Source organism: Pygoscelis adeliae, unplaced genomic scaffold (genome assembly GCF_000699105.1).
Source record: "Pygoscelis adeliae isolate BGI_AS28 unplaced genomic scaffold, ASM69910v1 Scaffold111, whole genome shotgun sequence".
Taxonomy (NCBI): Eukaryota; Metazoa; Chordata; class Aves; order Sphenisciformes; family Spheniscidae; genus Pygoscelis; species Pygoscelis adeliae.
In genome coordinates this window covers 374859-402748 of record NW_008824542.1, presented here as the reverse complement: position 1 = coordinate 402748, position 27890 = coordinate 374859, and the positions used below count along the sequence as shown (strand labels likewise).

General features: G+C 38.3%; 1 protein-coding gene across 1 annotated transcript in view; it reads left to right on the top strand.

The window, feature by feature from the left end:
• Nucleotides 1-27890, top strand: part of COL14A1 (collagen, type XIV, alpha 1) — a 121986-nt gene that overhangs the window by 28635 nt on the left and 65461 nt on the right. The window contains exons 5-18 of the mRNA XM_009321668.1: nt 2600-2755; nt 3469-3588; nt 5005-5169; nt 5573-5734; nt 7174-7325; nt 8327-8456; nt 13771-13916; nt 15263-15392; nt 18444-18583; nt 20282-20408; nt 21441-21580; nt 24399-24531; nt 25708-25779; nt 26557-26699. Of these exons, the coding sequence (XP_009319943.1) occupies nt 2600-2755; nt 3469-3588; nt 5005-5169; nt 5573-5734; nt 7174-7325; nt 8327-8456; nt 13771-13916; nt 15263-15392; nt 18444-18583; nt 20282-20408; nt 21441-21580; nt 24399-24531; nt 25708-25779; nt 26557-26699 (1916 nt within the window). The remainder of the gene's footprint in view (nt 1-2599; nt 2756-3468; nt 3589-5004; nt 5170-5572; nt 5735-7173; nt 7326-8326; nt 8457-13770; nt 13917-15262; nt 15393-18443; nt 18584-20281; nt 20409-21440; nt 21581-24398; nt 24532-25707; nt 25780-26556; nt 26700-27890) is intronic.

The window sequence follows — 27890 nt, the reverse complement described above, 5'->3', positions numbered from 1 at the left end:
GAATGCCGTTGTTTTCTTTATTCTTCGGGTTTTGCTGCACTGAATGGATTTACTAGAACCAATAAAAGGTTTTATTCAGAAAGCCATCACTACAGGATTAAAGAAACCTTATAGGCAAAACTTGATATGAAATGAGTAAGACCTAGAATAGTAATTGGGTTTCATAGTCAGCATAAGATTTTAGAAGTAGAGAAGGGAAATACAGCCACACATAATCCTGTTATCCTCATTGGGCTGTATGATTAAACTGCTGGGATCATACTGAAAAGGTACATCTATGCTACAGTACAGCTGCTTGGATGTGAATCAGGGGTCCAGTTCTATCATTCTTACCGGGCTGAGTAGCGTTTTACTTTGCCAATAGTTCTTTTGAAGCTTAAGAAGCTAATCACGGCCAGTGTCAGAAAGGCACAGTTAAACTGCGTGTTAATGGAAGACAACTACTGCAGGTAATGCAGGCTGATTAACAGGAAGTTTATTTGGCAAAGATATTTAAAACATGGATTTTGCCATGACCAGTAAGTTCCTATTAAATCACCAAACAGATTCCAGTCCCGCTGAAATCAAGGGAAGTTTTCCTGTTGACTTCAGTGATTAAAAAGATTTGGACCTCCTTTGGATTTATCTTCCGATTTAAGATCATTTTTCTGATACTTACAAAATGTTCCCCAGTGTTTATACATTAAAATGTGTTGCCAATTCAAATAGCGTTGTCTTGTACTGTAAAAACTAAAATAAAATATTTGTTTTGGCATCTTTGTAAGTGGAATTTTTGTCATATGTTTAGAACTTATTCTACACTGCTAGCTGCACGTAGGAAACGTTCCCTGCTGTTCTAAAAACATTTTTAGTACATGTTTAAGACATTAACTGTAACTTTATGGATTGGGTTTCTTGCTCAGTGGATTTACACTACAGTACAAATCTAACTTAATTATTACCAATTGTTTGAAGTCCTTCTGCACATCAGATTGTTTTTGATTGTCAGACTATCATTTTGTCTTTAATGAAAAGATTGTCATTAATAATAAATAATATGGTGTTAAAGTTTTAAGTTACTAACCATGTGGTTTATTCCCTCTCTGTAACAGGAGAGCTGCTTGTAAGCTAATGCAAGCACCTTTTTGATTATTTCTCACTGAATTACTTCTTTTATTTGCTGAGCATCTCTGCTCAAGATCAGTTTATTTCTAACAGCGTACTTGGTGATTCCTGTTAGTACCACCTCCGGTGTTGGTATCCTTTGTCAACTAATTTACATAGTGGATCCTGAAAAAATTGATAATAAAAGTTGGGCTGCAGCTTACTTCACTGATCTGCAGGTTTTTTACTGCGTTCAGGCACATGATTTTCATCCCTAAATGGTTTGTGATGCATGATGATACCTTTTCTACTAACATGCTTTTCTTTGACTTTCCTACTTCCATCCCTATTCTATGGGTCATCTGGTGGGGAGTTTGCTGTTTTTATACTTCAAATATAAGCTCTTGTTTGGTATACCTGTGTAACATTACTCATTTGTTTTCCCTCCTTACAATATGAATCCACTATTTCAGCAACCTTACTTTTACGGTCATGCAGCCACTTCTGTGGGATGTGGCAATTCTGTCTGAGGTTATGGAAACCTCTTCCTTTCTCTTACTTCCCTTCCTGTCATTTTCTTGAACTGAATGTGGCACTTTTGTTTAGGCTTCTCAATTTCTTAAGAATCTGTATCCTTAAAAACCTTCTTGTTGGCTTATCTTGCAATTTGTGTCTAATCTCTACTCCCATTTCCCCCGATTTCCCCATTGGTTAGCCAAACCTTAGAGACTATTGATATGCATCTCTGCTAATTCTGATCAGGTCTTTTAGGTTGCTTTTTTAATGCTCTTTTATTTTTGTGTACCTTTCCATATATCTGTAAGACTAAACCTTCATGTGGTGCTAGTTCTCATAGATTGTGAATTTGAATCTGAGGTCTTGGCATTTCCTTTGCTGTATTCAGTGCCTCCTACTTAAGTTTAATACAGCATATTCAACTGACCTTCAGTTTTACTCTAATCTCCCAGGGTGAGATTCACTTCTAACTTTAGGAGTCTACAATGGCAGCTAAAGAAGTTTTCTATAGAGTTGTTGAGATGTATAGAAACACTTGCTTTTCGATGTTGACAATAAAAGGGGTCTTGATAACTGTTTTGGATGTCTGCTTCTCTAGGTAGCTCTCCTCATTGTCTACACCTAAGGTTAAGTGTCATGAACTGTATACTGTGTATGTATATTCCTGAGAATGAAAATGAACTTCTGGTTTGATTGTGTTATACAACAGTTAATTTCTTCTTTCTGAAGTATTTTATTTTTAGAAGCAGCATTTCTTTTTTGTGGGTCTCCCAACAGCAATTTTGAACAGCTTAATGAAAGAACTGAAGTAGATAATAGCCAAACTCTTCTATTACTGAATTTGGAACAAATGCATTTAGTGATTTTGCTTATTTCTCACTTTGCCCATGGAAAAAAGCTTTAAGTATTAAGCTTAGTGGGAGGAGGAAGGTATAAATTTATTGAGTTACAATTTTATTGTTGAATTAACAATATTGTTTTACATTTTAATGATTTACAGGAAGCCTGTTTACCTGTAAAACTCCAGCAATTGCAGATATTGTGATACTGGTAGATGGTTCTTGGAGTATTGGCAGATTCAATTTCAGACTCGTTCGACTGTTCCTGGAAAATCTGGTTTCTGCTTTCAATGTGGGATCTGAGAAAACAAGAGTAGGTAAGGTGCCATATTTTTTCTTAATATTTCTGTAGCAATGTAAAAATTTCATTATTTCAGGATAGTTAACAGCTTAGTGCTACTTATTTGTGCAAGATTCAGCCTCACCTGGAACTAGCACTTCTATCATAAGAGTAATGCTGCTGGAATGTTTGTAGTATTAGTTCCTCACAGTTTACTGTGATACTCAGCTTAAGCAAACTCTAATGCAATGTCAGTGGAAAAGAAAAAACAGTGGCAACAGTCTTACTGACTTCAGTCAGCATTAGATCAATCCCTTGCGGTTTAATTTTCAGAGGAAGAATGTGCCAATGGATGGCTTTTGTCATGGTTTAAAATGGCTCAAATGTTATATTTTTGTTCTGCTACTTATATTTTAGTCTGTTCAAAAGCATATTAAATAAAATCGTTCTTTTTCAAAAAACAATTTCTTGGAATCTTGCTAAACTCTGAAGAAGTTGTGTACTCCTCATTTACTTTCCTTAGCACTTGAAAGAAAGGCTTTGAAAATACATTGAGGAGTGGCCACTAAGAACAACTTTATACTATTTTTTTGCCATCAAGCGATATGGTTTTTCTAGTATGGTAGCAAAGCTACTTACGGTAAGCTTACTATGGTAAGCTGTTGGTAACCAAGTATGTAAAAAGTAGATACTTGGAAAAAAAAAAATGCTTTATTTTCTAATGGATTACCTAAATTTCCTGTTCTTTAGGTCTTGCACAGTACAGTGGTGATCCCCGAATTGAATGGCATTTGAATGCCTATGACACAAAAGATGCTGTTTTGGATGCAGTCCGTAATCTACCATATAAGGGAGGGAATACATTAACAGGTACAGTGTATGTTTTAGCTTTTGCCTTTTATTAAAAAACATATTCTGCTGTACAGACTAAGTGTTAGTGCTTATTATGAAGGGTAAAAAGGACAGGGTTTTTGCAGCGTGCTAATGGCTTTATCCAATGTCAGTGAAGTCTTTTCTGAAGTGCTTGTCTCATTGGCTTCACTGGGAATCTTTCTGGTCAGGACAGGATCTCATAAAACAAAGTGTACATGAACTCTCAGTGCTGGAAGTAAAATCTTTTACCTGCTAGGAAGAAAATGCAAAATCCATTGATAATGTTCATGCACAGAGCTTTATTCTGGGGAAGGAAAGAATGTTGTTTTAATATCTGACAACTGGCAATAGTAACTCTTCAAATGATCACCTGGGGCTTTTAGATTTCCATGGACCTTTTAGTAGTTAGAGCACCGAAGCCCCAGAAGACACTTAGTGATGGATAAATGGGGGATGCCTGTCAAACTGGGAAAAATACAGTCTCTGAATACAACTCCAGTATCATCAAAGCAGCAGTTAGTAACATTGGCTGTCTTGCCAGGAGAATGATATATCCAAAGACCCAGACGTGGCTTTAAGTAAATTGCTGCCTTCCCTTTTTTTTTTTTTCCTTTTCTTTTTTGGTGCGGCAGGAAGGGGAGAAAGAATGTGAAAGATTCTCCTTCTCTTCTGCAACAGCCTTTATTTTGGTAGAAGGAGTGATTGCTGTGGGACAAAGGACAGAATGACTCTAGTATGATTCCAGGAATGAGATTATTGTGAAGTAGCAAGTAGTAAATTATCATGATTATTCTATATGGATGTTAGAAGATGGTGAGTTAGGAACCTTTGCTGTGGGAGACTTAAGAGAGTTTTCAGGTGGATTCTCATTGTGACATACAAGTTTGTCCTGAGGAGTTGTTCTTTCTTCCCTTTAAATAATGAGCAGTTTTAAAATCAGATTCTCCCTAAGCTTTATTTAAGTTTTTTTTTCAGCTTGTAAAGTGGAAAGAACAAACAAACAAACAGATTAAAGTAAGAGTGTATGTAGCATGGGGATTTACTAAGCTATCCAGAGCATGTGCTTTCATATAAACAATGTAGGTAGAAGGAGAGGGGACTTCCTATTCTAAATTTGTAGAGCAAGAGAGAAAAGATTATATGTTCGCAGGAAGATCAATTTAGGTTTCCACAGCTAGTTTAAAATAAATTGATTGATCAAAAGGCTGCTAAAGATGAATGTCACCTTCTTTGTAGTTTAGGTTGCTTGTTGGAATTTAATCTTTCAGTAAATAAATTCTTCTTTTATACTTATTGTCCATTAAAAGTTTTTTCAGGATTTTTAAATTGAGTGGAAAGACAAACACTGTGATATTAGCAAAATTAATGGACTTTTTTCCCTTTTAAAGTCTTTTAAAATGTTTCCTTTTTTAGGTCTTGCCTTAACTTACATTTTGGAAAACAGCTTTAAGCCTGAAGCAGGTGCAAGACCTGGAGTATCTAAAATCGGTATACTGATCACTGACGGGAAGTCCCAAGATGATGTTATCCCACCTGCTAAAAACCTACGAGATGCTGGCATTGAGCTGTTTGCTATTGGTGTGTATTCTGCCATATCCGTATATTGTGTCCCGTTATACTCTGGTGTATTTGTATCTGTTGCCCTCTATGTTAAGGAAGTGTTCTTTTCTGTCTGTATCCAGTAAGTATCATCATTAATTTAAATCTTCTTTAATATGTTCTCCAATTCATTGCTGCTATAACTGAAATTTAGCGGTATACATAGATGCTACATTATCAGGACACAGCTGAAAAAATGCCAGTTACGCTGGCAAAAATTAGCGTCTTGAAGTAACGTCTTGACGACAGAGCAATCTGTAGTTGGTCATTAAAGCAAATAGAAAGAATTGGATTTTAGTAATTTTTTATCAATCCCTATGCATACAAGATTTTTTCTCTTTTTCCTTGCAAATATTTTCTTTATTTTTCTTTCCAATGAAAGGTGTAAAGAATGCAGATATAAATGAACTCAAAGAGATTGCCTCTGAACCTGACAGCACACACGTCTACAATGTTGCTGACTTTAACTTCATGCATACCATTGTTGAAGGTCTTACCAGAACAGTGTGCTCGCGAGTAGAGGAACAGGAAAAGGAAATCAAAGGTGAATAAGAAACAAGATCTAATGTAACTTAATATGAACTTAGAGCTACAAATCCTATTCCAAATATCTGCAGTTCTAAGCTGACTTCTGACACTTGAATTGTGCTGTATATTCTTTTGCTCACAAGAAAGTACATTGTCAGGGAGGTTATCTTTCTAGGTATGTTTTATTCTTGCTTTGATATCTTTGATCTTTTGCTCTCTGTCTTCGATGGTGGTAAATATTATGGTATTTGGTAGTACCAAAAACACAAAAACATACATTCATTCTGCTGTAACTATTTCCAAGTGGTGGGTAAGGAAAAATTTTTTACAATACACAGGTTTGGGGATGAATTACTTTAACAGCTGCACGTGGAATTGTTACATTCGTGCTGTGATTTCCATCTCCTACCTTACTGTTTTTACTGTCTCATAAGTTTTCAAAATTTTCAACTATTAAGATTGTTTTGTCCCTTCCTGATGATGGATTTTTTTTCTCTTTCTTATTTAATACACAAAAAATATATTTCAGAGCATAAGAAAAGATGGTGGTGAAGAAAATTGTTCGTATATAAAAAAGCCTTCTCTGACTACAATATTTTTTTGCTTTTCTGAACAAAAGAAATGGCTATGAAAATATGTTGCAATTTGTCAGAGAAACAGTCCTACCTGAGGAAATTCCTTCTGAAAGGCTTCAGTGGATTTTGTTTATATTGCTTGGTTTGTGATTCTGTAATATCACAGAAATGCTGAGTGATTTTTCAATAAGCTTGTAATATATATCAGTAAGGAAGGCTGTCTTCACACCTATTTCTACCTGTGCAATGAAAAATGTGTGTATTAGTAAGGCTTCATTCCATTTTCTTCCTCTTTTATTCACCTGGAAACTGGAAGAAATACAGAATATTAGCTGTGTCTTGTGGGGGGAGTAAGCAGTCAATTGCAAAATTGAGAGGGAGAGAATGGAAAAAACACAGAGATGAGAGATCTTTGTGGAAAGGAATGATTGCCAGAGAAGACGACCATTCACTACATCTCTTCAATCTGCTGACAGGCAGCGTATCAGTTTCCAACCTGCAGAGGACCACAGGAGATCACAGCTGTAGATGTACTTGGATGTTTTTCATGACTGGGAGGAAGGCAACCTGAAAAAAAAACCCAGAAAGAAAGGGCTTGAAAGAGTGATGGGAGGAAGGACAGGGAAGGCTCAGTTTTGTATTTTTGTCTCTTTCATATAAAGGTTTATAAAAGAACAGGGAGGCTTATTCCCAGTGAAAACTCCATGTGCAGTACTCATTATTAGTTCTTTGTTTCCATTGAAAATGACCTAAATAAATGTGCAGTAGGCAATTATTTGATTTTCTGATGAGGACCGATCTTTGGAGCTTCAGCAAATACAACAAACCAAATAATTATTTTGCAGCGGGGAATAAATAATTTGTGCTGTCTCTAACCTAGGAACAACTGTTGCTTCACTTGGGGCTCCTTCGGATTTGGTCACATCTGAGGTAACAGCTAGAGGATTCCGGGTAAGCTGGACCCATGCACCAGGTGAAGTGGAAAAATACAGGGTTGTGTACTATCCCAGTCGAGGAGGACAACCGGAAGAGGTAATAGGAGGAAAAACTTCCCAGAAATTTTTAATACAACAGCAAGAACTAACCAGACAGAAAATCCATGGTCTTATTTAAATCTACCCTGAAATTCCCTATGTGGGCTCTGAGGTCCACTACAGAAAGGAGATATGGTCACATTGGATGGTGGTGAAGGTTAGGTAGTAGCCAGGCTGCTTTTCTGTCATGTATTTTAAAGTAAATGTGCTATATCAGTGAGTGCTTTTGGGGGGTGAACTGTCTGCATTTTTGCTTACACATAGAGTTACTTGAACCAATTCTATAGATGTCCCCTGCACCATTCTGTTTACAAGAACAGAAGAGGTAGGAGCTGATGAGAAGCCAGATTTTCAGTTCTAAGAAAAAGTAATTCATAAAAGGAAGATGATACGGGTGTATATTTTGGGATGTCTACAACTGGTCATTGAAAATGTGGAGAGAGGTGTTTATTTGAATAGGACTTAGACATTTTGGAGACGGGAAAAAACACAGTAGAATAAGCTTTTGGCTTCAGCTGACAACTTACAAAATTGAAAGGAAAGGCAGAAGAGCAAAAGGATTTAACTAAGGATATATTTTATTTCTTTTTGTACTAGAAACTTGTTTAGCATGGGTATGTATTAATGTCAATTTCAAGTACAGTGTGTGTACATATGTAGTACTAAAGGAATATCTATGATGATGTAGTAATTATATCAAAAAGTGCCCAATATACACTCTGGAACTGTATTCCGTAAACTTTATTTATCTAAGCAATTCCTTTGTTCTAAATGTCTACTTATATCAGCTAAACATTTTGATTATGTATATGGTTGCTGTTCTTTTTTTCAGACACCTAACTGTACATAAAGGTAGCAAAATCAAGTTTGATTTATGAATTGAACTTTAGTACATTGATTCTTAGATGCCAGTGTAAAAATTGCCTGAAAGAGGGATTGATTGATTTGATGGTACTATAGTTAGTTTATGAGTATTTAGTTGAATTTTCTTCTAACCAGGTTGTGGTAGATGGAAGCTTATCAACAGCAGTTCTGAAAAACCTGATGTCTTTAACTGAATACCAGATAGCTGTATTTGCTATATACTCCAATGCTGCTAGTGAGGGCCTCCGTGGAACTGAAACTACACGTAAGTATCCTTATCATGTTTGTTACGGATTTGACTGTCTGCATTTAATCACTCTGTGTAAGCATTAGTCTTTGTGAAAATGAAATGCAGAAGGGAGTCTTTTTCAATTTAACTTCTTTTAATGCATTTGCCGTAAATTAATTTCTGTTTGAATTAATTCTGGGCTAAGTTCCTAAGTCCAAATGCTCTGTGGATATTTAAACACTGAGAAAGGTTTCATCTCTGGGCTGAACTTTGAAGTCAGTTGTATTGAACCTTAAATTAGAACATTCCTACACTTCGGGTGTGGAGCCAAGCTTTATAAATTAGGTTTGTGGCTGAAGATGATCTCATGAGTGGAGGATTAGGTGGGACCAGAAATACCTGCACGTGATTCCCACCAGTGCCAAAGATTTCAAAGTAACTTCTGTAACTTCCTTTCTCAATGATTCAATTATTTTTTTGTCTGTAAAATGGTGACTTGGGATATTGTTAGAATGAATACATTTATGGTTTTGGGTTCTATAATGAAAACTATGCTAATACCTGAGATAACGTGCTGCTATTGATCATAACAATTTTATGCATTTGTATACAAAATACAGTTACTTTTTTAGTAAATATGACAGATATTAAGAATGGAAGTAAAGAGTAACTTTTTAGTTCAAACTAGGAGCCAGGAAGTCAATATATGATATATCAATAGCTGAGATCTGCTGGAAGAACAACACAGCAGGGCTCAAGCAATCTGGAAGATTTCTACAGTGCTTTGACAACAGCTTCCTGACACAAGTGATAGAGGAGCCAGCAAGAGAAGGTGCTGTGCTGTAGCTGATACTTAAAAACAAGGAAAAACTGATGGGGGTTTTTAAAGGCACGGGTAGCCCTGGCTGCAGTGACCATGAGATGGTGGAATTCAGGATTCTAAGAGGAGGGAGGAGTGCAGAAAGCAGGACCACAACTCTGGATTTCAGAATAGCAGTCTTCAGTCTCTTCAGAGACGTGCTTGGAAGAATCCCAAGGGATATGGCCCTGGAGAGAAGAGGGATCCAGAAGAGCAGCTTGATACCCGAAGATCACATCCTACAAGCTCAAGAAAGGTCCATACTGACAAGTAGGAAATCAAGCAAAGGTGACAGGAGGCTGGCATGGATAAGCAAGGAACTCCTAAGAGAACTCAGACATAAAAAGGAAGTGTAGAAGAGATGGAAGAAGAGGCAGATGACTCGGGAGAAGTATAGAGTTGCTGTCTGATCTTGTGGGGGTAAGTTTAGGAAAGCCAAGGCCTACCTGGAGCTGAAACTGGCAAGGGTTGTGAAGAGCAACAAGAACAGACTTTACAAGTGCATAAACAGTAAAAGGAAGACCGAGGAAAACATGGGCCCACTCCTGATTGGGACAGGGGACCTGGTGACAAATGAAGTGGAAAACAGTGAGGTACTCAATGCCTTCTTTGACTCAGCCTTTACTGGTTAAAATAGCCTTCGGAAATCCCAGGGTGCTGAGATCAGTGGGAAAGTCTGGAGAAAGGAAGACTTATCCTCATTTGAGGAGTACCAGTATAGGGAGCACTTAAGCAAACTGGACACACATAAGTCTGTGAAACAGGATGGGCTGCACCTGTGAGTGCTGAGGGAGCTGGCTTATGTCATTGTGAGGACAGTCTCAATTATCCTTGATAGGTCATGGTGACAGGAAGAAGTTCCTGAACACTGGAAGAAAGCAAATGTCAATCCTTTGTGAAGCAGGGTCTGGGAAACTACAGGCCAGTTCACTGTCACCTCAATCCCTGGAAAGGTGATGGACCAACTAATACTTGAAACCCTTTTCCAAACACGTGAAGGTGATTGGAATTAGTCAGCATGGATATATGAAAGGGAAAACATGTTTGACCTCATGCCGTTCAAGAAAGGGAAGTGCAAAGTCCTGCCCCTGGGGAGGAATAACCCCATGTGTCAGTACACCCTGGGGGGTGATTATCTGGAAGGCAGCTCTGCAGAGAAGGACCTGCAGGTCTTGGTAAACAACAAGCTGACTGTGAACCAGCAATGCACCCTTATCACAAAGAAGGCCAAGAGCCTCCTGATTGCATTAGAAAAGGATTGCCGGCAGGCTGAGGGAGGTGATTCTTGCCCTCTGCCCAGCACTGATGAGGCCACACCTGGATGCTTGGTCAAGTGCTGGGCTCCCCAGTACAAGACAGATGTGGACTTACTGGATTGAGTCCAGTGAAAGGCCACAAAGATGATTAAGGACTTGGAGCATCTTTCATAAGAGGAGAAGCTGAGACAGCTATGGCTGTTCAGCCTGGAGGAGATAAGGCTCAGGGTGATCTTATCGATGTGTAAAAATCCCTGATGGGAGGGAATGAAGAAGAGGGAGCCAAGCTCTTCTCAGTGGTGCCCACTGACAGGACAAGAGTCAATGGGCACAAATTATAAAACCATGAAATTAAATCTCAACAGAAGAAGACACGATTTTATTGTGATGGTGGTCAAACACAGGAGTAGGTTGTCCAGAGAGGTCGTGGAGTCTGCATGTCTGGAAACCCAACTGGACACGGTTCTGAGCAACCTGCTCTAGCTGACCCTGACTGAACAGGGAAGTTAGTTAGACTAGATGATCTCAAGAGGTGCCTTTTATCCTCAACGGTTCTTTGATTCTGTGTCAGTGCTAATCTTCCCAATCTGAAAAGAAAATAAAATAGGATCATATAAAATTATTTGAGACTTCTGTTTTAGTCTGTCTTCCAAAATGTCATCTCCAGCTACGTTATACCCCATAACATGGTGTTAGGACCTGTTTAATTTATTGAGACAGAGAGAACAGAGTCACATACTGAGCCAACAGGATTGTTTCGTATTGCACCTGGTATTCCTTTGAAGTCACCTAGTCAAGTTCTGACGGAGCCCAGCCCTGCTGGCTTTCTGAGATCCGATCAGATCACACCCCAAGGTCATGCAGCAGCAAGCATTTTATACAGCTATCTTCGATAGTGCATTGGAAGTAATAGTCTGACCTGTGCAAGTATTAATCACTCCACATGATAAAATACCTGCAGTTTGAAAGTACTTTTTACTATCCTAATGGAGAACTATGGAAAACTGTAGTTTACATTCCTGCCTTTGTGTGAGATACTGACAGATTAAAATAGCCACCAATCACATTTGTTCTTATAGAACACTGAAAATAGCTTACAGGTATGTGAAATCTAAATAGACACATTCAATATACATTAATGTACAGATAATTAGAAAGGTTTCTGATTTAATAGTCACTTCTAACTTGAAATAAATGTGAAATGCATTTACATTTTAATTTGCTGCAAATATATTTTTACCTGTTTTAGTTTATTCCAGTGGTTTTTTAGTAGGTTTAATTTATCCCTATGTTACCAGAGTATTCGGATATTCTGGTAACTGTCCAAGATGCAAATCAGCATTATGTACTGGATATTTATATGTGAGATTCTGAGCTCTTCAGCTGAAAATTCCAGTAGAAAACACCCCTTGTTTAATTTCCAGTCGTCTCTTCGTTAATTATTATTTATATTGCCAGAGTATCTAGGAGTTCCTGTTGAGAGTTAAAACATGAGTTATAAGTTAGGTGATACTTTTCTTGTAGATTTTTAGAATCAAAATAAGGAAAAGGACAGGTCATGGATACTCTCTCTGTGATCCTGGGGCAGCTGGAATAGGAATGACACAATGTGGTAGAAAGTGCCTTCAGAATATCTCAACATGTAGTTTCTTTCTGTAGGTATCAGAGGTCTGAGTGGAGCTCTGAGGGAGGAGACTGAAGTACATTTGAAAATGTTTATGGGTAGTTTCTCCCTATAATTAGAGGAAGTGTGGGAATTCATGGGAATATGTCAACACAATAACAAGGGTTGAAATAGGATGGAGGTAGGCTGTGAAAGGTTTGGAAGTGAAGACAGATGGGTAACCTGGAAGTGGAAACCTAAAGAGAGGCCTGGGTTGGAGTTTTGCCCATGTTTACAGACCTGAACAACAGACTGAGAGAACGGCCTCAATGAACAAGAAAGGATGAGGCTGGCATTTTATATGGGAAGTTAAGAGCTCTGTTAGAGCTTGTTGAACATAACGTAATAGATATAGTACTCCTTGGAGATGTCAGCTAGACAGGATGCAATTTTTCTTTGGACAAGGAGATTAGAGAAGCTCTGTGAATTATTAGCATTGTAATTAGAATTGATTGCTGAATCTGTGTTTGCAGATCAGATTCTTCAGAAACATGCAAAGCAGAGCTTAACATCCAGGCTTAACATCCAGCTTGTTACAGTCTCTCTGAGTTCCTAATAGGAAAGGTTTAATATCAATTACCAATTGCCTTCTGTTTTTTTCAGACCCTTTGAATCATTTTAGGGACTATTCTCAGTGTAGAAGTTCCAAAGGAGCAAAGTTCCCTTATCTCTCCAGTGACTGGATATTTTGGTGGGATCCATCAATGATGTAACAGCAGTGGAGAGGCCTCAGGATGTTATTCTGTGAGAGGAAGAAAGTGAGGACAGTGCAAAATGCTATTCTAAAGAGTTACAGAAATACAAAGAAGTATTCAGGAACCCAGATCGGTGCTATGTTCTGGTATCAGTGCCTTAAATTCACAAGTAAACCTCCTAATAATGTTTGAATTTCACTCAGCCTGCTTAGTTGTACTCACCAGGTTAGCATTCGCCATGATTTGCAGTGGATGATCTTGCCCACATTTGCATAATCCCACGGACGTGGGCCTGGGAGCCAGTTTGGACAGTCCAGGCCTTAAACACACAACAGTTTGTAGTCAAAATATTCTGATGTGCGCAACGTGCTCATTCAGGGTTTCCTCCAGGGTGTCCTACCTCATGACTGTCTCTCCCACGCTCTGGCTTGGGAACTATTGCCAGAAAGAGCCATCTCTGGGGACTACTACTTGTTCCTAATAGCAACCGTGCCCATTCTTCGATAGCGAGTGGTCATCCTCCTGCAGATCAGGGAGAGGGAAGGGAGAGATCCGAACAGAGTGATGTGATGCTTAAAGAACAGAAATCCTCCCACTTGAAATGTTCAAAGCCATTTAGGACAAAGAGCTGAAATGGTTTGTAAGGGGTAAGTCTGCCCTGGCGTTAGAATTGGTTAGGTCATAATTTCCTTGTTTCTCTAATTCTGCGTTCTTTTATGTACTAATCAGCTCTTCATATTTGTGGCATACAGACAGCACTGCCATGCCTGGAGATAGCTGTATTCCTTTGTGTTTCCTGGGGTAAAATAAACTGTTTGAAAAATAGCTGGTTGTTCAAGTGAGACAACTGAAGTGTCTGTCTCTTGTTCCACTGTAGTTGCCTTGCCAATGGCATCGGATCTGCAATTGTATGATGTGTCACAGAGCAGCATGAGAGCGAAGTGGAATGGAGTAGCGGGTGCCACAGGTTACATGATCCTATATGCTCCCCTCACAGAAGGATTGGCAGCAGATGAGAAGGAGGTGATGTATTGAGCTTTCATCTGAATAGCCATTATTCAAAAAATATATCTTTTAAAGAGTAAACTAGTACATGGCCTTTAACATCCCACTTGATCAGCAAACACTTTCGTTTTTTTTTTTTCCGTGGCTGCCTTAAGTACTGTATGTGTTACAGACTATGAATAAAGTGCAAGTACCAGTTGATTATTTTATATGTCATTGCCATGAAAATGCAACAATTCCAGCTGAATTAAAGTGACTCTTTTGAAATTATATATGACATGATACTTCATCATCATATGAAACTAACACTCAAAGGAAGAAAAAACAAAGTAAAACTGAGATATTTTCTAAGTGTGTTATCAGAAGAAGATGAAGTTCAGCCTTTGTGCTCATCAGGACCTTTAAAGTAAATAAAATTTCCAGATGTGACATTTATTGGTTTTCATTTAGTTCTATTCAACTTTTATTTTTAAATTTAAAAATAATGCCTTCCATCAAAAGTGATTTTTAAAAGGTATTTTTAGAAGGAAAAGAAGGTGGAACAAGGTAAAGTTCAATCTTCTGTCACTTAAAATAGTAAAAACAGTAGACTTTTCTAAAGTTGCTAGCATAGTTCCAACGGAACTTCTGGTCTGGGATTTAAAAGTTTTTATGCTCAAGTTTCTATACGTATAATTAAGATTATGTACAACATCTCTGTTCAAGCAAGAACACTTAAAAAGCATGCAGGGGCATGTGAACTTGTGGAGAGTGTAGGAAGCGGCTGAAAGCTCGCATAGACTTGTGCTGTCTGCTAAATGAGTGGCTGTGAGCACATAATTCTGTTAAACATGGGGCCTCCCTGGAAACTAGGTGATTCAGGAGGACTGAGCCTTACCCTGAAGAAAGACTTTTTTTCAATAAATAAGTCAGTCCATGTTAATGTGACTCTCAGTGAAGAGATGGAGGAAGAAAATGATACACACCTTAAATAGCAACAAATCTGAACGTCAATGTACACGGAAATCAATTCCTCCTATGAAATTTCAGTCCCATGACCAAAGATGAAACAAGGTCTAGCTGGGAATGAGAAGGTCTTAGTAGCTGCACCTTCTAGAGAGGATTATTTTGTCATTGCTAATGTGACTAGTTACTTTTCAAGTCCTTTTACCTTTATGTTGGCTTTTGGCTTTTTGACAACTTTGTTCTTTTGATTGTTGTGCAAAATCCCAAAGTCTTGGGCCAAGTACCGCAGGCACAGTATCAGACAAATGCTCAGCAGAGCATTTGATCACATATCTAATTTCAAGTGTGTAAATAGTATTCTTCCCCATTGTGAGCTAATTTGGAAATAATGTGTCTTTTTTTATTCATGGTGTTTTTAGATAAAAATTGGGGAGGCCTCAACAGATCTTGAACTGGATGGACTATTGCCAAATACAGAATATACAGTCACAGTTTATGCCATGTTTGGAGAAGAAGCTAGTGATCCCCTTACAGGACAAGAAACTACATGTAGGTAGCACGTATCTGTATTTGCTTCAGTGTTGATAAAACTTCAGAATAGTCTTTGCACACATTAGAGCAGATATCTAATTTAAAATCTGATTTGAATAGTCCATAGGGCAAGGTCTTAACTGCACTTAAGTTTCTCACTGTGAATACTTAATTTATAGAGGCTGAGGATGTGAGTTTCTACAAACAGCTTGGTTTTGGAACAGGATTGTGGACTCTTCTCTCTCATTGGTGGTGGTACTATGGATATCCTTGTTGATCTTGGTGGAACTACTGACGGTTTTCTGAACTTGCTGAAGGTGAATGAAGGTCACCACATAGAGCTACATTGAGACTGCTCTGTTTAGCCTCCTGTAGCCAGAGCACCAGGTGTGTGGGGGAGCCTGCTCAGGTGGAGAAGTTCCTTCCTTTGGCTCAATAGTAGTACAGACAGAAAAGAAGCAAAGAGATTTCTGCCCAACCCTTGCTGCCTAAAATCTGGTAAACGAAGGGTTGGAAAGTGCCTGTGCACTCATGATAGATGGTGTGTTTTTAATAAGCAGCAAGAATTTTGCCAGCTAAATTCTGTCCTCTGCTAACTGTACACAGCACTGTATGTCAGCTCTCTAAATAGCCTCAGCATTTGGAAGACAAAGGAATTGAAAATAGGTGATTGTGCTGCTGGGATATTTCTGGGACTGCATTCAGTGACATCTCTATTTCTCCTATCAGTGGAGTGATTGCTTCCTCTTGTTTTGTGCTCCTGGCATGAGTAAGTCAGCATGAAAGTGACTTACATTTAATAGGTGCGAGAAGTTCAGGCATGTGAGTGCTAAGAAAAAGACGGGCCAGAGCAATTGCTTGTAAGGTCAGCAACTAATGGTGGAAGAAGCTCTAGGAATGCTGTTTGAACTGGGTCATCTCTGAGAGGACAGTTGTAGACAGACAAGTGCAAATAGGGAACTACTGCAACCTGGGCATGTCTGTATACTTGAAATGAGCGTAGAAGATTCTTAACACACAAAGAATCAAATCTTTGGCTCGTTGTCCCTCTGTCCCTTTCTCCTTCTCTTCCTCTCTCATTCCTTCTTCTCTCCCCCCTCCCCCCGCTTTTGGTTAATATCTGCCCAATATCTGGTTTTCATTTATCCTAAACAGTAGTTTATGTAGTTTATGACTGTGCCAGCCTGAATTCACTTCGCATCATATGATCTTGGAGGCTGCACAGCTCTAAACCTGGCTAACACATTGGATGGAAGATCACATGCAAATTCCAGATACATTGGCACAAGCTGAGGATTCATGACCACAATGTTTGATCACAGAAGCTAGTAACACATGTTAGTCGGCCCATCATCACTGCTGTTACCAGACCAGAATAAAAAAACCCTAACTACCCTGCAACCTTCATTTATTTTTAGGGTGACTCAGTGCAGCCAACTCTGACTGGTCTTTAGCACTGTAATATGAAAGAAGATTGATTCTAACCTTCCATATGCAGCTATTCAAATAAGCCCTCTTCTAATAGGCTTTGATTGATCAGGCAGTGGGGCAATCTGGGAGGAAAGAAAGCTCTTGGTGAGCACACCTGTCCCACATGGTCAGTGTTCAATGGTAATGTCTTCCCCATCCGGATTCAGATTTAAGCTACTTTTTTTTTTTCAGTGTGATTATTTCTGGCCTCCAACTAATGAATAGGCTACCTACCATATATCTGCCTGGAGAGTGATCTGCCTAATTTGCAGTAGTATTATGTGTAGTATCTGATATTCTGTATTTAGTAAATAATATTATTCTACACACTGTATCATCTCAGTTACTGTAGCAAAACCTTTCCCTGTGCCAAATAGAGGCATGATCAGCAAGCTCATTCTGGGGTGGGGTTTCTTTTTGGGGCCAGGATTTATCCAAGACTCACTGTAAATATAACATAACTCTGGCATCAGGACTGCCTGTCTAGTTGAGAGCAGCGTTGTCAGGAGGTTGGTTCCAAAAGGAAAGAGCTGAGACTGAAGCATTTTGTGGTATGGCTTGGAAGGTGAAATGAAGTGCATTCCATGACTAACAGAAAATAGAAGGGAAAGCCAGCACGTGATACTCCCTTCACTAGACTCAGAGGAATATATTGAATGCCAGAAAGTGTGGCAAACCCATCTAATACAATTCCAATGTGTTCCCATCTTCTCTTTCCTCGTAGCCAAGTTGACTTGATTGTTCCTAAGCTGGTTAGGTGTTTGCTTGCAGATTCTGAGTCGATATATGGCCTGGCTAAAGATCCCACATAATATATGGGGTTTTTTTTCTTTTGCCTTTTCCCATGTGCTCTTGTGTGAGGGGAACAGCTTCTGAAGTGCTGATATTTATCTGTCCACATGGATTGGTGAGGAATATGTGTGTGAAGGCAGGATGGATAGAGAAAGGTTTCACAATTCAGAGAAAATGAGCAGATGTTGGGCTAATACAGAACATACTGCTCAGAAACAGACAGCACAGATTGCTTTCTCTGGTGTGACAGAAAAGTGGATGCAATCTGAGACTCTGTCTTGCATGACCTCGTTTTCCTTCAGCTCATGACAGTCGAGGAATATGTAGTATATACTGGCTTTAACCAGGGTTGCTGTTAGGAAACAGCTTCTTTCTGTAATAAAAGAGGAAAGGTTAAGCAGAGGTAAAAAAAATAGCATCTTTGGAGATCTTCTGGGCTAGTTATGCTTTTTGGACAAACTTACCCTTATGTCAGGGACTTTTAGGATTCAGAAAGTTTTTTGCCAAAATACTACTGTCATGAAATATTTTTGCTGGGATACTCATGGAAAACATGCATAATTTATTTCTTTTTCAGTATTAGCTGAGATGGACTTAGCAAGACTGAAAGTTCTGTTTCAGCAAAGAGCTAAGACATTTTACCTGCCTTTAAGTACTTGTGTAGCTCCGTTGATGTAGGTCTTTTAATATAAATATTGGTGATATAAATTTTTTAATGGAAAATGTGCTCTTTATTTTCAAGACATGAAAAATTTCACAGCTAAAACCTAGAATCGCTTTCATGGTTTTATCTCTTTCCTTTTCAAGTGCCTCTAAGTCCACCAGCAAACTTGAAATTTTCTGATGTTGGACACAGTAGCGCTACGCTAACATGGGATCCTGCTTCCAAAAATGTAAATGGCTATCGCATCATGTACGTTAAAACAGATGGAACAGAAACCAATGAGGTAAACTATTAGCATCTCTCTTCCCTTAACCAATCTCAGACCTCCCCAAACTTCTGTAATTATTAAGGGTGACTTTTATAAACAAAACCTACCTTGCAAGCTGTAACAAAATATTTGCTAGAGAATTCTGAAACTTAGTGCAAGTAAGAGTTTGCTTAATATCAGGTATACATTTGGAGTGGATCATACCTGTGGGGGACAGTACTCTGAACTTCTTACATACCAGAACAGTCATTGCTGGTGCACGTAAACTGAAGGAAACTACTCAAGTGAACAATGGTTTGTAGGTGCAGGATCTTGACTAAATATATGGTATGGCAATATTTATTCTTGATTCAGTCCAGATAACGAGACTTTCAATATATGATATGTCATGGACTCAAGCTCATTCAAAAAGACTGTCTGAAGGCTTTGCCACATTTTCTTAACATTTATTGCTTTAATTATATATTGAAAACTCACTTCCTAGAAACAGGATTTGGCTTGAACAGAATGATAAGATGACATCAAGTTGTTCTAACTCAGACTTTTGCATTTAATAATTTACTTATGCGATATTTAGTTATGCCTTGTTACTGAAGGTGCTTTCAAGTAGCTTTTAACAGCATGAATTCTGTGGTAGAATGAAAAATGGGATGGAATGATATTAATACAGAAATCTGAAAAAATACAGAAAGTTTTAAAAAAAAATAATTGCAGTAAATGGGTCCAATTATTAAAACAGGCCATATCCCTTATAAAATAAGTTTTCATGGATAACTTAGCCCTCCAAAAAAAGTCTTTAATAGTAGTTTTGTGTAATTATGTTTCTTCTGGGACATATCTGACCTTTCATCCATACAAGATGGAATATTTGTATTAAACCTGAAGAAACTGTTACCAAGCTTAGAAGAGAGCATACCTGTGCAATGTTTTGTGTCTTTTCTTTCTGCTAGGCCCCTTAAAATTTAAATTAGAAATCACTTGACCTCTTCCTGTTGATTACTGTTAATATAGATAATACGTCTGGCTGTACTCATCACAATGGTATTTGAACATCTCAGGCTTGTGGTAATATACTTTGTAGTGTGAGTGAATGTTCAGTAGGTTTTTATCTACCTCTCAACTTTTCCTTTATGTCTGTTCAAAGAGCAGGTGGCACTTTTTTGTTTGCTTTGCATCGGTAGCATTTCCCCTGTGGTGCTGAGCTAACGTGACACTGAATAGAATTTGACTGATAAACTGTCAGTTTATACAGCTTTGAATTTTATATCCCTGGCAAAGTCATGTTAACTGAGCCTGGATAGAGACCAGATGAAACTGTCATCTTTTCTCTTGACAAATGTTAAACATAATGGTTTATGCAATGATTACCCGTGATAAGGGACTGGATTCAATAGCCCAAAAAGTTCCTTCCCCTTCTGGGTTCCTGAACATGCCGTGCCGATATGTTAGCTAGTGAGTTAAGCTTACTAAGGCTGAATTCTCCTTTTCCCTAGTTTGTCATAAACAAAATTTTCCTTTTTCTCTAGTTCGTCTATGTTAATTGATTTTTGTAAGCTTTTATGGACCTGAATTAATACTTGTTCATAGTTTCACAGAATTTCTCTACTAATTACATGACATTCTCTTTCTGTATCATTATTACCCAGCAGAATTCCAGACACTGATAATGTAAAGTGTATGATCAATATCTATTGCAAATTATGCTTTCTCTAGGTGGAAGTTGGTCGTGTTTCAACCCATACTTTAAAAAGTCTGACATCCCTTACAGAGTATACTGTTGCTATTTTCTCTCTGTATGATGAAGGACAATCTGAACCACTTACTGGCAGCTTTACCACAAGTAAGTATTGCTGAACTTTTGAAGGCTTTCCAAGAAGAATTTTCATACTCTCTTACTTTACTGGAAAGTAATGATTTCTGTTATTTTCATTGGAGTTTTAGGCTTCTTTGCTCCCTTATTATGGGGCCAATTGCATCCTTACTCATGGGAGTAATCTCTTGACATCGTGAAAACATTTGTGTGGATTCATTTCTTAAGTCTTTCAACAATCAGCCATTTTAAAGCATCTTTTATTGCAATTAGGTAGTAAAGTGTTTGTCTCCCCAGTTTTTTGAAGCATCATTCAATGTGATGGCATTTGTCTCTCCAGCTGAAGTGTGATGAGTTTTGAATCATACATTTAACCAGTGAACTATCTAGGCAATAAAGGGTAGAACCTTATAAACATACAGAGAAACTAGAACACCAGAAGGAGAAAATATAGAAATATAACAGGCTCCTGTAGTCTGTTTAGCACAGTTACGGTTTCTGTAACTGTAGTTCTGCAAGTTGTGTATTAAACAAATGGCTGATGACACTTAGCAATGCTTTCGGACATAATGCGAAGAGAAGGACTTTTAGGGAGGAAAGAGAAACATGAGGTGGAAGAGGAAGGAGAACATACATGTATGGAACAAGAGGTTGATACCTATGTGCAAACCGCAAATGGAAATGCACACAGAGTCTCTGGAAAGGGCAGAGATTGGGACTTTGCTTTGAGGTAGAGGAAAAGAAAAGAGCATGGTGCACAGAGCTCTGAGCAAAGGAGAGGGAGTGAGGGTTCCACGGAGCTCCTTCAGTGGACAGACGACAAGGAGGCTTGTTCAGTTAGATAAAGAGCATGTATTGTGTGTGTTCCCCTCCCCCAACTACAAAAACACTTCCCTAAGTGCAAATAAGTGTGCAAAGAATCTGTAGTGCCTTTGTTATCTGCCTCCCATTTATATGCTTTGTAACAAACTGCAAGTAAAATGGTACGTGCTTGACATTGCCATCTATGCAAGTCTCAGAGAATAATTTACTCTCACTTTTCTTTTGCATAATATTTTGCAGAAAGAGTTCCAGCTCCCCAGCATTTGGAAATTGATGAAGCATCGACAGATAGTTTTAGGATCAGCTGGAAGCCCACCTCCTCAGATATTGCTTTTTACAGATTGGCATGGATTCCTTTGGACGGGGGGGAATCTGAAGAGGTGAGTTGCCTTGACTTTCTGAGGGTGTGAAATGGAAGAAAGAATTCCATTCTGAGGACACCTATGCTGCAACTTTTGCCGATTAAATATGGCCAATTGACTTACAGAAAAATCTGCCCCACTGCAAAGCTCTCTAAACCAAAATCAAACCAATATTCCAGTTTCTTTTTGAAGAGGAAGTGAGGAGAGAAGATATTTCTTTGTGAATAATCAGTCTAATCTGTGATGTGCCAACTGCCATAGAACTAGCATTGCTGTTTGACGTTACTTCAGTTTTTAGAGGTTCATGTTCTTCACTTTGCTGTGAAGATGATGACGGTAGCTGAGCCAGAGCAGCGATATCCTCAGATAAGGCTCCACATTTGTCTAATGTGCTGGCCACAGTAAAATTGCCTGTGAGGCCTTAGTTATGTAATGTTACAAAGGGAAAAGTTTACACGTAGTTAATTTATAATATTGTTCCTTCATTCCTCTTTACGGTTCTTTCTCTTTTTCCCCCTCATGCTGTATTTTTTGCTCTGGGCTCTTGTGTCTTCTCCATAGTGCCATTTTCATCAGTCTGAATTTTTAAATGATTTTTCATCCCTTTAGCTTTTCCTGGTTTATTATTTTTTTCCAAGTAGAAAAAGACAGACACTTTCTCTCCCTTTCCCAAATTTTCATCTTTTGTAGTCTGTCTCATTTCCTCTTTGTCTTTCCGTCTGTCTTTCCGTCTGTCTTTCCGTCTGTCTTTCCGTCTGTCTTTCCGTCTGTCTTTCCGTCTGTCTTTCCGTCTGTCTGTCGTCTTTTGTACTTCTCAATCTTTAATGACTCTCTCAAACATCTTGTTCTCTTGGCATCAGCACTGTAACGAGAGGCCACATCTGCAAACTGTTTATCTGGGTACAGAACTCAGTGGGGAAGATGACATTTCCCACCTGGCCCTAGGTTTCATGCATCAGTTTGTCATCCATTAGGGCAGAAAGCAGTCATTCCAGCTTAGGTTATGTGGCATTTTTTCTGTAAATTTAGCTTAGCCCAATTTTTTTTTTTCCCTCCCTTTCACCTAGCGAGAGGTAGTCACACAAAAAAAGAAATTACAGGGAAAAGGAGGAGTTGGCAGATGAGTGAGTGGACACAGGTCATCCCCTAGCATTTTCTCCTGCAGTAGATGAACTGATTTCTTTCTGTTTAAGTTCTAGTGAGTAGCTGTCAGTGAATCCCTTTAAGCCATATGCATTTTTAAGTGAGATTTATGATATCTGTGTTTTTTGAGTGTGAGAATAATGATCAAGAAATATTTGAACTGTTAAGGTTCCACTTGTTCATTGTATTCACTAAGAACTGCTGGAGGCCCTAATATTTTAGTACGTTGAAATATTAAAAATACCCGAGCTGCTTTCTTCTTCTCCTTGCATGACCTCTCTAATGGGGTCAGGCCTAGGATAGCACAATACCTCCAGGCTGTTGCCTCTTTAAGCTTCTTTCCCAGCTAAGTGATCAGTCATGCAGAGAAACGACATGCGCTCCCTCTGTCCTTCTCCCAAGACCCAACTTGCCAATTAGCTGAGTGGGGTCAGGGGGTGGTGGTGAGGATTACACACCTCTCGGCTTACTTCACCCACACTGCTGATGGGTGAGGAGCATTTAGCGGGGTGTTAGTGCTAAAGAGCCAGAATAAATTTAAGAGTGACCTTTTATTTCTACGTTACAGTAGAGAATGCATGCTGTTATACTCGTGTGCTTGTTATTATTCTTGCTTCTGTTATTTGTCCTCTCCACTTGAAAGTTCAGCACTTTGTGTTCTTCTTTTTTTGTGGTCTTCTCTTGTGGGCTAAATCAGCAGGGAGTGGAGGGTGGTGGAAGTTATGCTTCAGAAAGTATGCCAAAGTTATGGTAAGATAGTAACTACGTATAGATATTTTATAATTATTTGATATACGACTAGAGGCTCTGGGAAATTGGAAAGGAGGGTATTACTTATATCTACTTAGTATACAGCTAGATTCACTCAAGCTTGTTTCTGAAATTTTCCCAAGAAAATCCGTGCCAGAAAGTGTGCAGCATGGGGTGCCTAATTCATTATTTGATAGTTATAGAAGGCATGGCCTCAACTCATTTCTTTCTGCTTTTGTTTTTTGTATCTGAGTTCAGAAGGTCTGTGATTGTTTTATGGGTCCCTCTTCCCCAAGACCAACTCAGGAAATCTCCTATGGTAATTAAAAGAATAAAGTGTGATTCACTGTTTCTGCTAACTGCTGTAAATTACTATTTAAAACATCACACCATACAGCAAACTTCTCATCAGCACATCTCCCCTAATCCCCAAGTCTGCAGCAAATGTTCTTTCAAGTTGCATTCAGATGTGTGGAACTGTAACTCGCATTATAATTCTGGTATAGAAACAGCATTTTGTAAGGCTGTGGAGATGCTGAATACATTTGTCATAACAGTGCTTGAATGGTAGAAATATGAATGAAAATTAATCTACCCTGTTATGTTGCTCTCATTGATGAATGTTTTGAATTTTAGTGTTTTTTTGAATGAAATGCATATGGTCAGTTTTAGCAATTAATTAGTGAAAGTATAAGACTACACATTAGAATAATCAGCTAGCCACAAAATAATAAATACATTTTAAGTATTCTTAACAGTGTTTTTTCCAGATGTACTCTGTGATACTTTTTATTTCAACATAGCTAATAAATTCTTTGGGCAGATCTGAGTGTAGATTTCATTTATTTTAAAGGAGAATCCATTTTCCTTCTTTCATTTCAGTCAACTCATATAAATTAATCAAATGCGGAACTGATTTTCTTAATCTTGCTGTGTTACTTAGGTTGTCATAAATGGAGACACAGACAGTCATGTTATTGAGGGCTTGTTGCCCAACACTGAATATGAAGTTTCTTTGCTGGCAGTTTTTGATGATGAAAGTGAAAGTGAAGTTGTTGCTGTTCTTGGAGCTACATGTAAGGCAAACTCTTGACTGTAATTTTTAGAGATAAGTGATTTAAATTTAATGCACATGTCTTTTATTTAAAATATAGTCCATCTTTGGGTAGCTATAATATTGAAGAATGTGGTGGTTTAGTACCAGGGCTTTGCTGACTGTATTTTTTGCTTTTCTCTTTTAATGTTATGTGGTAGATGGCATTGAATCAAAATGATGGTTTGGCTCCCTATCTGAGCTGTGGTATTAATAACCTTTGGATCTGGGTAGATATTCTTCCATCCTACATTTCAATGTTTAGGCTTTGAACAGGGTTCCTTATGAGAAGATCTATTAGATTTTTTGGGGGGTTAAATGTTTTAAAGTAAATAATTTACAAGAATTTCACTTAAGATGTTTGGCATTTACATTGTACCCTTTTCTTTCTTATTTATGTAATTTATACTCACTAGAGGTGAACACACTCTTGGCTGAAATAATGGTCCAAAAAGTTTACACAGGCATCCTATGATATTAACATGGAAGTAATGTAATAGTACATGTAAAGTAAAGATAAAACTTGAAAATCACGCACAGTGTATTTTATAGTTTATAATCGAAACAGCGGCCAGCATTTCAGGTAGATTGCTCTATCCATTCTCTTTTTACGGATAGTGACTTGGTTAAGTAAACAACTATATCTTTCATGTGTAAATTCAAAAATTTGTTTGATTGTTAGTAATTGAATTGCAGGCTTAATCTTGAACCTTCTGTTAAGACAAGAAGCCCTTCCTTACCCATCCAAATGATGCTGAAATTTCCCAGTGTTGCTGAGTGTACTTTCTGTTTTTTATGTGGACAGAAGTGAAGCACCCTTAAAAAGCTTTCAATTTAATTAATCTGACAACCTTAAATGGTCAAAGTGGAAGTCATTATGTGTAGTTCAGCCAGAAATGTGGGGAACTCTATGCATTCTTATTTAATTGTACAGTTCATAATTATGTCTTATCTGTAGATCTAAGTGCTAATCCTGCAAATATATGTGCCTAAAGTAAAGTAAATGAATAGTTCCCTTGTAGTCTCTGAAATGCCTGAAGTGTGTGGGATACTTGTAGGTGTGAGCACATAGTTTCATTGTCATAGTTAGAAATACAAGACAAATACTGTGACTTCCATGTCTTGTTGAATTGTTAGTGAGCTGAGTATTGTTTTTCAGTTGCAAGGACTACCGCAATACCTACCACGGTGACTACCACCAGTACCAGAACTTCTAAGCCCACCACAGCAGGTAAATAGAGCAAATGCAAAGAGCTAAGGCTCCCCACAAACACACCCAGATCTAGGGGCAGAGAGCTTGTTATTACCGAGGAGCTGATAACCCCAGTTCCTGATGGTCCATGCAGTCAGCACACTGCCATAGCAGATCTTGTGGAGGTGTAGACCCCAGGCAAGGGACGTCACTGGTGAACGGTGCACGCTGTTGCGCTCCTGCACCACCCTCCTGCGTGTGGCCAGCTTCCTGCACGTGTCATGTGTGGATGAGGAGCCAACCTATAACACAGGGTAGGGACTCTGAATGATACCAGCGGTATTACACAGGAATACAGAGACTAATTTGGAAAATTCAGCTCTCTCTTCTCTTTCTCTTCATAAATATGAGCTTGGAAACTCTTCAGAATTTTATTTAGTTTTGAGTGTTGTTTGTTTTCCCTGGAATTAGAAAACTGACTTTTAAGGAACAACGGTTCTGGATTATTTATCTTCTGTAGCATTCTAGCTGCAGTGGAGTTTTCATTACTCTAAAGCTTCATAAGCTGAGTAATATAAACAAAGCAGATGGGGTAATATATGTTAGTGGCAGTATAGGATAACTATTATTTTATTAAATGGTTAAAGTTTTTATGTTATTAAGCCCAAGTATAACTGAACTATATGGGTTTGCCCCACCATGGATCTGCAGACCCACCATGACCAGTAGAGCTTGCAGCTACTTGGTGATAATTAGCACAATTTTAAATCTAAAAATAGAGTTGAGAAAATAGTAATTAAATATTTTTGGCTTTAGTTTTTCGAACAGGAATCAGAAACCTTGTTATAGATGATGAAACAACCTCAAGTCTGAGGGTGATATGGGACATTTCAGATTACAATGTTCAGCAGTTCAGAGTGACCTATCTCACTGCGAATGGTGACCGTGCTGAGGAAGCGGTAAGAATGGTCTGTATGGGTTTTGTGAATGGCGTATAGCAAATAATAAAAAAAAAGAAGCCCTAGCTGTATTATTTTAAGATTTCACAATTTTTGAGATAATTTCAGAATTCTGGGAGGGCAAGTGCGCTTTTTTTTTAATTGGGGAAAAGTTAGTACTGCAGTGCTTGGTTTCCACAAAAACTAAGTTATAGAATTTTGAGATAGCTCTACGTAGATATATTTAAGAGATTAAATTGTATAGTTTGAGGTTATTTTCTTAGTAAATAACTCAAAATGCAAAAATATTCCCCATATCTTTCTCCTTCTGTTACAGTCATGTGACTCATTTCTGTTCATAGAACAATTATATTGAAAATATGGGATATTTTTTTGATGTCTAGCAGCTGACATTTTTAGCCCTATATCAGACTATAGCAATAACAAATATTAAAAGAAGTTAGTTGAATGTCTTTTTTCCAGAAAAATATGAATGTCTTTTTTCATTCATATTTTGGTTTCATTCATCTTTTATGAGACCTTGGTAGAAAATTACTTTTTAGCCATCTCTTTCAACTATCATCTGAAAATGAACTTTCAATGTAGTGGTTTCCTTTTAGACTGGAAAACATGCTTTATGAATTTACCTTGACTATATGATAGTGTAGTATATAATACAGTGGCAAACTTGCACGGCATAATGCCACAAATTGTACTGTTCTGACAAGGACCCAAAGTTTCTGAAATTCAGATCCCAGATTTACTTTTTCATCTCTGGGAAGTTTAATCAAATTCAGTTGGATGATATAAATGTAGTTCTGTTTTAGTATTCAACGACTATTATTTTGAAAGGAAATTAAAACTGTAGGAAAGGTATTCAAATTCTGGCTATCAGAAGGATATTAGAGTTGACTCAAAAGCTCATTAAAGAAAATTATAAAATTCTAAGATTAGGTAGGTATCTTGGCTCTAATTCCACAAATTATTTAATTTTAAGTACACTCTCAAGTCTTAGTAGCTTTGGTCTGGGCACACCTGCAAAAGGTGTGCCCAGGTGGAGGGCCTCCTGCCGCAGGTGGCTGAGCTGCAGGAGGCGGTGAGAAGGCTGCGTAACATCAGGGAGGCAGAGAAGGAGCTGGAGAGCTGGTTCCAAGCGCAGTCTGCAGCAGACCCGCAGCCCACGGCCAAACAGCCAAAAACTCCCCCACCGGC